Source organism: Protopterus annectens, chromosome 8.part1 (genome assembly GCF_019279795.1).
Source record: "Protopterus annectens isolate FY-2018-M chromosome 8.part1, PAN1.0, whole genome shotgun sequence".
Classification (NCBI taxonomy): domain Eukaryota; kingdom Metazoa; phylum Chordata; order Ceratodontiformes; family Protopteridae; genus Protopterus; species Protopterus annectens.
Window position 1 is genome coordinate 107518000 of NC_056742.1, and position 13452 is coordinate 107531451.

The 13452-nt window shown below is 37.5% G+C and overlaps 1 protein-coding gene across 1 annotated transcript in view; it reads left to right on the top strand.

Moving 5' to 3' along the window:
* SLC7A10 (solute carrier family 7 member 10) overlaps positions 1–13452 on the top strand; it is a 363114-nt gene that overhangs the window by 101580 nt on the left and 248082 nt on the right. The window contains exons 2-3 of the mRNA XM_044081727.1: positions 1183–1387; positions 4041–4192. Coding sequence (XP_043937662.1) covers positions 1183–1387; positions 4041–4192 — 357 coding nt within the window. The remainder of the gene's footprint in view (positions 1–1182; positions 1388–4040; positions 4193–13452) is intronic.

A 13452-nucleotide genomic window follows, 5' to 3' on the forward strand; every position in this document is an offset into this window, starting at 1 on the left:
GCTGTAACAATGTACATGGAAGCAGAAAATTCCAAGTGGTAGAGGGTTGGCATAATGGTTAAGATGTTTATCTTACAGACACAAGGTACATGATTTGATTTGCATGTTTGCAGAGAAATTGAATAGGCTTAAAATCGCCTGCAAGTACTTACTTATGCATCTATAAGATCTAAGTTTTTAGGGAGAGGTATAATTGTGATAGATGTCTTGTACTGTGTTAAGTCAAGCAAAGTGTTTGCTTAAGTCTTTCAATGCAAAGTTGGACTGTGTTCAGTGGTGGTCTACTTAATATTAATGAAGAGGAAGGGACAGACACCTGACCTAACGACTGCACTGTCCTGCCCATCCATCTGCCCACTTTAGCAAATAAAACCAATGAATTTCAAAGGATATTTGTAGGGCTATTTTTCCCCCTGCACCCACATTTCCATTCTAAATATACTGTATGGAAGACTGCACCAACACAGAGGAAACTGAAATACATGTATTCCTATTTTTCTGACTCAGTGCAGTATCAGAGGTAGTATACTTGGATCAAGAGTGGGGACAAATATCCCACATTGGGATGCAGTGGAATGAAGGACACCTGCAAAAAGCAGTTAAATTAAGACTGAGGATATTGTACTGGATAGTGATGGTGTACCACAGGGGACAGTAATATCACCTTTGGTAATTTGTCAGCAGTCCCTTAACCTGCAGTATTGCAGAATAGAAACATATAGTATATTTACAGAAAACTATCTTCCAAAAGCATATTTGCTTTTAGATTTTAGTATATTTATTACTTGCACCATAGTCTGCAACATCATAGCAGTAACTGAGCATTCTCCTATAAACTGAAGGTTATGAATAATTATCTTTTGTATTTCAGCTACCACTTTAGGGTTAATGCATTGTATCCTCATTATGCTCCGACAGGCTGCAAGAAATAAAGTTAACATTCAAATAATTGTACTTTTACTTTTCAAAACCCTGTGTGAAATTTCTGCAACTATATATATAATATATATTTATACATACATATATATATATATATATATATATATATATATATATATATATATACACACACATATAAAAATGTTAAATACTATAATTGTTCTGTGTGGTATAAAAGTAACTCTCTTAGACTAAAGTTAATGTTTATAAACTGGACCTAAATAATATTTTTTTCTGTTTCAGGTAATATTATTGGCTCTGGAATTTTTATTTCTCCAAAAGGAGTCCTTGAACACACAGGTTCCATAGGACTAGCTCTAATAATCTGGGTATTAGGTGGTGGGATCACAGTATTGGGATCCTTATGTTATGCAGAACTTGGAGTTACCATACCCAAATCAGGAGGTGACTATTCATATGCCGTTGAGGTTTTTGGTGGCCTACCAGGGTAAGTGAAACTATAAATTATCTTAAATGTTTCTTTATTTTACATGGGTCAGGCATTTAGAAACAACAGTCTTCTGAAATTATTGTCCTTGTTTTCATGAGAATTACTGACTTTGCACTCTGCTGTTTAAAACAGGAGAAGAAAAGGTATACTTGTTACTGTTTGCTAATGCTTAATCTTTCATTTGCTATGGGAATGGAATGCTCAGATTTCAGCTGTTGGAGACATTGTGTGTGTGCTTGTGTGTGTATGTTTGTGTGCATGTGTGTGTGTGTGTGAGAGAGCGAGAGAGAATGAGTGAGTGGGAGTGACTGGTCTGCATGACATTGTGAAAAGCGAAGGTTTCCAAAATATTTTTATTTATCTGCATGCTGGTTTAAACTGCAATCTACTGAGGCAGAGCTGTATATAACAAATAAATCTGGAAGAGAAGAATAAATGGTGTCTTCAAACAGGATTTATACCAATGCCTTTTGAAATAATTTTGCAGTTGCATTACTGAAGCACATGAGTGCCTTACCCTAGAGATTATTAAACTGCCACAGTCAGCAGTAAGTATACAAACATATTATTTACTGTTGCACAAAATAGGATGCATAATTATTAATGTAAAACAAACAAGCAAAGCAGAGAAATATACAGAGTTAAAATTGCAGATTCTACTGTTATGATCTAGGCATACTGCGGAGTACATTTATTCTTTCATTGTGCAATTTGTAGTGCCCACCTAAAAGCAGAGGTGTGCCTATTTATGAAACATGTAGAAAAGTAATTCATGTTTCATTTTGAAGTTTGAACCCAAGCCTTCCCAGTGCCATTTTGACTGCAAGTAAACATTTTTGGATTGCTGTAATGTAGAAGCTGCACATCTAACTAATCTGTTTACTAAACGTTTTTTTTTTTTTTCATTTTGTTTTGTTTTTGCTGTTGCTGGGTGATGTTTGCATTATGCACCTTACCAGTTAGCTGCTGCACTGAGGTTCATAGGTAAGTACTAGACAATCAGTTTGCAGACCGTTTCAAGCCAACACAAAAAACCCTATCCAACATTTCCCTCTAGCATTAAGGAGGGCAAAACAAGATGAATAAGGAGAGAATTTGAGGCTGCCCACCCAGTTATCTAAGTTTACCATGAAGGTAAAAAGAGTGTTACTGTGCTTGACATGTAGTAGAAGTTTGTTCCAGATGCGAGGGATATATTCAGATATGAATCTGTCTCACTAATATGTCTTATTTATCCATTGAGGAACAGGAGATCAAACAGGGTTGGATCTTTCATGGCACAAAAGGCTAGACATAGATCTCCATGGAGGAGTCTGTAAGAAAATGAGTGCAGAGAAAGGACTGCCAGTATCTCCTGATAAATAAGATTTTTGAGGCCACTAATCTTTTTATTTATAAATCTCTGAGGGTTCTCAAGTTATGTGATATGTTTATATAAAAATATGCCAAAAGATGCATTATATTCAATGACTGGTCTGATACAGTATCAGTAAATGGGAATTAAGACATCTTTGAATCTACTGGAGAGGCCTTTGGAAATTAGATGGGCCAGAAAAAAAGACTTGCCTAGAAGATAATTATTCTTTTTACTCACCGCATAAACTGTTGACCACAGCAATGTATTCACTTAAATTGCACAGTACTGGAGACACGCATAGTTATAAAACAGATACAACATGGCACTCTAGGTGCAGTGACTATATTTGCTTTTTGAGTTGGAGTCCATGATGGTACATTTCTGCTTAATCCTTTCTCATGTTTGTTTAGTAAATGTGTATTTCCTTCTGACTTGTGATTATAATGAGAAAATACTTTTATTTAACAGATTGTTCAATGCAGAAGAGCAATGTTTTCCAGAACAGCTTCCTTGTGACATTAAATAAACTGTGGTCAAAGTTATACCTGGAGGAAACAAAACCAGCCAATAAATAAATAAAATAGGTAACAAATAATACCATTACTGCAAGGGAAAGCCTCTCCTGTGGTGCCTTGATTTCTGGGTGCATGCTTCCCTTCCTGAGTAAGACATGCTAATTCCATGGATGCAGAGCCATGAGGAAAATGAAAAGCCCAAAATATCTTCCATCTCTCTTGCTGTAGAAATAGTAACCAAGCCAACACTGATTCCGTGTGGGAACTGAGATCAGAAAATTACAGATCAGGGAAATGTACTTGAAACCTTGTTCAATTTGCACTCAGCTAAAAGTGGTAAAGGCCTTACAGGATCAGGCCTAACTGTCTACATGTTCAGTGAAACAGGCAAAAGTACACTAAGAACTCTGTTGTAAAAGATGCAGGTTGAACTCCGTATTCTGGTACTTACTTCTTCTACATTGCTATAATTATATATGCATCCACATCTGTGTAATTTTAATAAGAAATATTTGTTTTTCAACAGGCTTTTCAGCACAAAAAAGACATACTACAAGATAAAATAGAAGTTTGTGCTGCTTCAGGATTTCAGTCAGAATAACATCCCAAATGCTTGAGCTCAAATTCTAGATTAATTACTTGCTTCTTTTATTTTTTCATCTGTTTATTCAGTTTCATAATTTACTTAATACTAGTTTTGTCATTTTATATCACAGTGCATTTTTGACTTGTTACCTACAGACATTCTAAGCCCGACTTTTCTGTTTTCTGTGAACAGGTTTTTGCTGCTATGGAGTGGAGTTCTTATTATGTACCCCACCACTTTGGCTGTGATTTCCATGACATTTTCCAACTATGTTTTACAGCCAGCATTTCCAGAATGTTCACCTCCATATTACGCATCAAGGATTCTCTCCACGGTCTGTGTTTGTGAGTATTATTTGATGCACTATCACATGGTAGGATGATAAAACATTTACTACATTAAGTAAATATATTTTATATTGCAGGTGTCATAGAACATTTATCTTGTTGCATTCATTGGAGTTATGAGGTAATACAATGGAGCTTTATCTGCTTCTATTGGTATCTGGAAATATTTCATAGATAGATTCATAGATTAATACTAGGCTGACTGCTCTTGCGAGCCATTTTAAGCCTAGCCAATTATCACTTGTGAGACTCAAACCCTGCACCTTGTGTTTGTAAGGCAAACACCTTAACCATTAGGCCACCCTCCCAACCCCAAAGGGATGTTTCTTTCATACACACTTACACTTACCCCCCTTCACACACACTTGCCACCTGCTGGATTCAAACCCCTACCTAACTAGGTTATGACACTAGAGACAGACGCATTAGCACAGCGCGCTATTCACATTACTTACATTTAAATCAGATTTGTAAGTACAGCCTCCTTAAAGGGTATCCCTACCTATTTCAGCTGTTCAATTTATTTACCCACACTGATAACATCCAAGTGAAGGTCATCCATTTATTTGAAATCTGACCTACTGTGATTATTGTGATAGTACTTGTAGTGCCCGGGTCTATGTTCAGCCATTGAATGGAACTTCCATTAAACAGCTGATCATCAAATCATATCCATCAAACATTCATTCAGTGAATGCTTATTTCATCGAGAGGTTCTCCCTTTTCCCCACTGTAGTGTGGTCTCGGAGATGGTATATATAGTTAGGGTGGGTGTGGAGTGGATTTGAAATACTGCAGTAGGGCACAAGGGGAAGTGGTGGCCAACTAGTTACTTTCCCCATCGATTAAATGAATGTTTGCTGAATGAGTGTTCAATGGATAGGGTTTGCAGTTCAGACATTCGATGTAAGTTCCATTCGATGGCTGAACACAGACCTGTAGTGCCCTGTGATAAGTGCATACTACTCTTACCATCCTAGCTCTCCAAGCCATGGCATTCTGTACAAATATTATTATAATCACCCAGTTAACAAATGTGAAAAATGCTTCTTACATTTTGTGTGCCTGTATCCCTATAACAAGCATATTTATAAATGTATAAATATTAATTTAAAACCTTTTAGGTCTTCTTTCTCAGCAACTGTACTTACTCCATGTCTTGCCCAACCCCATTTCATAAATCAATGATTTCACACTTCCTCACAAAGCTTTTGTGCCTTGAGATCACTTTTCCCTAATTATTTCATCAGCCTGTATCAAACTCATCCTGAACTTTCTTCTCCTTTCAACACTTTTCCCTTAGTTTATTGCATCTGTCAGCATCTCTTTAAAATACTTCATTCTCGTCTTCCTAACACACTGTTCTTGTCCATCTGAATACTTCCTTTGCCTGCAACACTTTCCCTTAAACATGTACATTACAACACCTAATATTTTTAAAAGCATTTTTTTTGCATTTTAAATATCATGTGAGCAGTTTTAATTCAGGATCATAGCATTGCATCAGTACTGTAAACATGTTTTCTACACAACTCATTCCCCCAGGCTGTGATCCACTGTTTATTACAGACATCACACTCACATACTAACACACACAAGCAAATGATAACTATCTACTACAGATGTATATGGATAGGTAGAGCAACATTACTGTAAATGTTCACATACTTCTGGGCATTAAATAATGTAAACTCATTTCGTAAAAAGGCTGCCTATTTCACAATCAGCTTTATCACAGAAATTGAAAGAATATTTACATACATAGGTATAAAGTACTCACTCAAAAATTATAGTCATTCCACCAAAATACACATCTGGAAATGTACAATATTGAGGAGTATATTGAATATTTTGTAGAAATATCATTATTAGTGCTAATCTAATAAACACTGCAAATATATAAAATCAGAAATCATGTTGAATCAATAATTGTATTTATACTACTTAATCTACTGCTTTTATGCTGCAAAAAACAGTAAGTGAGATAAAATTTTACCCACTGGTCTATGACCAGCCCTGAAAGTATCGTATGGCTTCTGATTATAAAACCTGTTTTTGACATCAATAAGCTTATGGCCATTCAATGTGCTTCAGACTATCCCCATTCTTGAGAAATATTGATATGAAATATTGGAATTGTTGGGACTATTTGAGAATTTGGTAAACTATAAAATAAAAATTTATAAATCACAGGTCCTTTATTTAAATTATGCACCCTTAATGAGGCACATGCGAATATCTGAAGTCAGGGACAGGAAAGTTCTAAAATATCTGTTAATTTTTGAATAAAGCAAAAAGATTATAGCATCTTTGGAAAGGGGTCTCAGATGTGGGTCCCTATTAATTATTCAAATTTTTCAAAGTTTGAATGTCATAATGTTGACACCATATGATCAAATTTTGAAAAGTTTAAAGGTTAAAAGCAATGTCTCAGTACAGAGTAGAATGGGAAAATTTCCCTTTCCTGCACTGAAGTCCAATCTCAGAGTTGGTATATTTAAGTAGGGGGTGCAGGGGGGCTTGTCCCCCTGCTCAGAGCATTAAGGTGAGTTTTTTTTTTTAATTTTTTATTATATTTTTTGAAGTTTCAAACATTGCTGACATGTTGTCAAACATATGAGATTCAAAGTTTTGAAACTTCTAATATATAATATAGACCCCCTCAGATGTATATGAGATAGACGTTATAAACATTGGAATGGGAAACATTATGATTAAAATAAAGAGCTGAATATTTTTAAAACAGTTCTGTTGCCAAAGATTTTATATTTATGTTTGGCAAACATGATTTATCCTTATTTAACTTTGCACCAGAGATGGAAAAAGTAATTGACTAGGTCTTTCTGGACACATCTAGGTCTTTGGATGAACTATATAATAATAGTTAGGAGTAAGTGGTGAATGAAGGATCCATTTGCCAGATATCAACACTTGTCTCTTAGCCTCACATTTAATTATGACAAAATGAATATTTAGAGGCCCACTCGAAACATTTTGCTTGGGTAAGATTAGATTTAGGGTGCCACACTGAGGTAGTGCTACTTTTGTCCACTACTGTGGATCCACCTGATTGAATTAAATTATGTTAAGTAAGAATTTGTGTTTTAGTCAGTATACCTTTATGAATAATGCATTTCTAAGGGTCAAAGCTTGTTTGGTAAACAACATGTTGAACGTTTAGCACCCCCCCCCCTATATGGTTGAACTTAATACTTTAGACAAAATATGTGAGGTTATAGGAAGAGGTAGACTGCTACTTTGGGCAGAGAAGGGATTTAATTAGGACTGGCAATTAATTCACTGAGAAGACAACTTTTTATGAGGTCTGTTTATGACTGATGTTAAACAGTACAACTGACTGAGTTATGCAGACCTAAAAGCTAAGCTAAAACAATGATGAGTAGAAATGAAGTCAAATGCTATAAGGGGAGGTTCAGTGACCTCATTGGTTAATGACTCTTCATTGTTATTACTTTCAGGTTGAGAAACTCAAAGTTTTTTTGTTTTTCTATATTATTCAAAAGTTGTCATGACAGGATATATTCTACCCTGTATTATTTCTGGAGTAAGGTGGAAGGCATGATGCAAGAACATATACTGAAATAGACTAAGACTTAATATTGACCATGTCACACCTTACAACTGCTCACCAATGTTTCAGCCATTTACATTAAAGATCTAGTGCAGCACGGTGGTGCAGAAGATAGTCACCTCACAGCAAGAGGTTCCCGATTCAATTTTTGGCTAGGATGCCTTCTATGTGGATTCTACATGTCCTTCCTGTGTTTGTGTGGGTTTCTAGTTCCACTTTCCTCCCATGTTCCAAAGACGTAGGTGGACTGGACACTATAAAATTGGCCATAGGTGTGGGTCAGCTTGTGAGTGTGTGGTGCAGAAGAACTAACACGGCAGTGCTAGCTACCCAGCAGTGTAAACATTGGCTTTAGATGACTGTCACTGTTAAAGTGACACCCTGACCCCATGTGTAAAAATGAGAAAAGAGGTTGTGGATGGACGGATCTAGTGCAAAGGTGATTTTCTTACTGCTCTTAGGAGTAATTATGCCTTATCATGTAAGGCAGGCTATCTCATTCTAAAATAGGTAGCTTTTATTTTAGTTTCTTCACATGAAATATAAGTTTAATAAATGTGTATTTGTATTTCCTGTATGTTGAAGAACCTCTATGTACTTTAAAATTCTGCATCATGTGGCTCAGCATTTTTCTAATGCAAATGGGGGATGGGGGTAGGCAGTTTGTACTGGATAGTATATGGCTTATATGCTGCATAAAGCAGTGTTTGTACCTGCTGTTGTATGGCACTGAAAGAATGCTATGACCGCTGTTTATAAAACCAGTTTTGACACATGGAATGCTGACACTTATGTTTGTGTTCTGAGAGAACTTTTTTTTTCCACGAAGGCAAGGCATTGCACACATCGCCCATACCCATAATTTATTATTCAAATGCTATGGTTGCTGCTTTTCAGGGACAGTGAACTTCCTGACCACAGCAACCAACAAGGCTGACAAAACAATATCTTTGGTGTCATTAAGATATTTTTTTGATCATGTGGGTATAAGAAAATGTAAGTGTTAAATAATCCAGCATCAACTAATAGATATACATCAGGCTTAAAGACGATGACTTACTATATCCTATAGTCATATATAGAAAGCATCAGATATCTGTTTATCAAGGAACCATAATATGTCATGGCAAAATGATAATCCCTTCCAAATTATTTACCGAGAGGAAAGACAATGTATAGGAAGTGATGTTGAAGATTCAGGCAGAAGTTGGTCCAAAATGCAATACAACAAGCACCCATAGCTTTAGAAATGTCACTGTCATGTCATGACAACCTATTCACACTGATTTAAATCGCCATTCTTGTCACTGCATTTCATTTATGTATACATACACATTTCATATGGTCAGACATCACTAGAATAGAATTAGCCATTCTAGAAAAACTATTGCAGTGTCAAAGACAAAATTCACACACAACTTTTTGCCAAAGCATATTTGTGTCTTCTGTGTCTCTGCTCGACAGTGGCACAGGAAAATAACGTTCTTGGGTGGCGTAAGCCAGGGAACCTTGTTGGCTAGGCTTACATAGGCCCTTGGGCTGATGGCCTAGTACATACCTATGAACCTATGAAAGTGACCATGGTTTACCTAGCAAGACTTAAAAATGTTCACAAGAAAAAATAGTATGAAATGATCACCATCTGCTCACCATCACCAAGCCACAAGCTGGTAGCAAAGAATTCCATTCAAATATTCAAGAAAAACCTGCAAAGCTATGAGCCGTAATAATAAGTCAGCCAATGCTGTACAAGATAAACTTTTACACAGTACTAGATAGACTGTATTACATGTTGTTGCACAACACATGTAATCACTAATACAACACAATTTAATGTCACATCTGGACCTCCAAAAGCCTGCTGCTCAAGGAGAAGGGTATTACAGTCAATTCAAGCAATTCCACCTCAACAAAGTCTTACTAATATAAACAGATGATAATGATGATCAGCTATAGAATTTAAAAAAGAGGCCTGGACAGCTTAAAAGAGTACAGGTATCAGTTTAAAGGCCATAGTCTTCAGTAATGGGCAGCACTGGGGCAGCAATTAGCTATGAAACTGATAGCTGAGACTGAGTTTAAATCACATTGAAAAGAGACCAACTGATGTGCAAGACAGCATGCAGAGATTGTAGCTTGAGGCTTATGTTGGACAGCCAGCAGAGATTGTAGCTTAAGGCTTATGTGGGACAGCATGCAGAAATTGTAGCTTGAGGCTTATGTGGGACAGCATGCAGAGATTTCAGCTTGAGGCTTAGGTGGGACAGCATGCAGAGATTGTAGCTTGAGGCTTATGTGGGACAGCAAGCAGAGATTGTAGCTTGAGGCTTATGTGGGACAGCATGCAGAGATTGTAGCTTGAGGCTTATGTGGGACAGCATGCAGAGATTGTAGCTTGAGGCTTATGTGGGACAGCAAGCAGAGATTGTAGCTTGAGGCTTATGTGGGACAGCATGCAGAGATTGTAGCTTGAGGCTTACGAGGGACAGCATGCAGAGATTGTAGCTTGAGGCTTATGTGGGACAGCAAGCAGAGATTGTAGCTTGAGGCTTATGTGGGACAGCATGCAGAGATTGTAGCTTGAGGCTTATGTGGGACAGCAAGCTGAGATTGTAGCTTGAGGCTTATGTGGGACAGCAAGCAGAGATTGTAGCTTGAGGCTTATGTGGGACAGCATGCAGAGATTGTAGCTTGAGGCTTATGTGGGACAGCATGCAGAGATTGTAGCTTGAGGCTTACGAGGGACAGCATGCAGAGATTGTAGCTTGAGGCTTATGTGGGACAGCATGCAGAGATTGTTGCTTGAGGCTTATGTGGGACAGCAAGCAGAGATTGTAGCTTGAGGCTTATGTGGGACAGCATGCAGAGATTGTAGCTTGAGGCTTAGGTGGGACAGCATGCAGAGATTGTAGCTTGAGGCTTATGTGTGACAGGGTGCAGAGATCAAAACTTGAGGTTTATGTGGGACAGGATGCAGAGACTGTAGCTTAAGTCTTATTTGGGACAGGATGCAGAGATTGTAGCTTAAGGCTTATATGGACATGATGCAGAGATCGTAGCTTAAGGCTTATGTGAGGCAGAATGCAGAGATCATGGCTGCTGGCTTATGTGGGATAGGATGCAGAGATTATATTCCAATCAGATATAAGTGCATAACTAAAAAAATGCCAGTGGCACTTGAAAACTGTTGAGAGTTTGTGAATAAAATTATATCTAAGACTCTTAAAGAAGTTGTGTGGTTTGCTTTTTGTTTAACAGGAGGGTTTTCTCCAAGAGATAGATGACCATAATCTTACTCCAGTAAAACTGATGCCCATACCTTTCCTGAGGATGGAAGACTTCAAAGTCAATGCCATCAAGCCCCATATGGAGGACTTTATCATGCTGGCAGATTTGTATGATGCCTTTTATGCAGTGCAAGATAGACTATTTTGTATGCTGATGCACAATACATGTAATCACTAATGCACCACAATTTAATATCATATCTAGGCCTCATAAAGCCTGCTTTATTCAGGGACTTTTACCATGACACCATAAAACTGACAGCTGTGACTGAGATCATATTGCTTTGATAACAGGGATCCCACATTACAGTAACGACTGGTACCAGTACTCAAGAACTCAGTGGTCTACCCTGGTAACGTACTGAAATTACGATGCCTGATTTAACAGTGTTACAAAGACACTAAACTGTGTGTCAATGGAGGCCATTTCTAACACACTGAATCTGTGATGGAGAAATGTACAGGGAATGGAAAGAAAAGAAAAATATATTACAGCAACTACAAAAGGTCACATTGGTGAATGGCACAGAGTGGTACTGACAAGGGTCACCTCTTCAGAAAATTAAGAAAGGTATCATTTAAGAGAAGTGGTGCACCACTCTCTCAAATGGATGGTCCAGTTGTTTCCACTGGTTAAGAAATCCAGATATTATAACCAAAGCCAACATTAAGGATGTTCATACAAAGGAAACTTGTAGATTATAAGATGACATAAGACAAGTATAGACATGCTAGGATAGGAGATAGAAAGGAATGCAGATTGAATTTACTGTGCAGTACTGCCTTTGAAAGTGCAGTGCTATTGCACATATTTATCTTTGTTTATTTGTGAATTAGTTACCACAATACTGATATTCAGCTTGTTACATTAATCCTACTGCATGCATTCCTTTTTGTTTACATTATTTTTGCTCTGGCAAGAACTTCTGTAGGTAACCTGGTTCACTGCCTACCCATTAGGTAGTTCTCCACTGTGCAACTCCCCCAGGCTCTGTCCCACTGTTTGATTGGCTGGATTATGAGACATTTCTACTTAATTCATTTGAGTATACAAATGACAGCTCACTCAAGCTTGCTTATCTGAATTTTCACTTTAATTTTTTTAACTTGCTTGCTTATTTCAATTTGATCTGCCAATAAATGTGATAATTAAGGAAAAGGGGGCATCTAGGCTAAAAGACGGTGACACCCTGCTCAGACCAAATTATATAAAATCAAATAATAATGAATCAGAGGCAGTGATACTAATAAGAGCAAAATGAAAAAAGCTGCGGAGGACTATTCAAACATCATTAGGCACCTATCGGAGACACTGTTTATTCCAAAATAAGTCGCTACTGGTGACTTACTGAGCTGTGTACTGGGGGCACCACTTTTTGGACTGTTCTCAGATAGAAAAGTTGAACATGGGGTATGGATAAAAAATATGCTGATGGATGCAAACTGAAGGACAATGGGACAACCACAGCAAAGCACATATATTTAAGAAACAATAAACAGTAAACAGATAAACCCAAAGCTGTTGGACATGCTCCACTTAAAGGAATCCCAATCCCTCCGAGCTACACACTCTAGGGACCTAAACCTTGTCACCACAATAAACAGAACATGCTGGTGGGATAGATTCCTGTCCCAGAGACTTCCCATACTCTGGAATAGACTACCTGTCTATGTCAAACAGAGCTCCTCGTTAGCACTCCAAGAAAAATCTTGATGATTGGATGGGAAATAGGAAATTCATCCCAGGGATCACTTCTGTGGCTCTGCTTGACAGGGGCACAGGAAAATCATTTTGTTGGGTGGTGAAAGCCAGGGTACCTTTTTGGCTAAGCTTATATAGGCCCAAGGGCCAATAGACTAGTACCTACCTATGAACCTATAAGCGCTTTCGGAGATGCCTCCTTCATCATAGGTTCATAGGTTCATACTAAGCTAACTGCCCTTGTGAGCCATTTTAAGCCTAGCCAATTATCCCTGGTGAGACTCAAACCCTGCACCTTGTGTTTGTAAGGTGAACACCTTAACCATTAGGCCAACCTCCCACACCCTCAATGCAAAAAATATAAAATCAGTCTGCACATGAATACACTTGAAAAAACAATTACATTAATTAAAACCTTTAACCAATTAACATTGTCTAGCCTTTAAAATAGGTTTTAAAGGTATAAAACCATTTAAGAAGGGTGGAACAGTGGCTCTCAAACCAGATATCCAGTGGGTTTCTTTAACTTCTGTGGCATTCTTTATATCACCACCTCTAGGTGCAGGAGTATAAATATCCAAAGCCATAAATTTAAAATCATGCTGTGGAAATTCATTAATGTGTTGAGCTACTGCACCTCTTTGCACATATTTCCGTATATTACCCATGTGGTGGT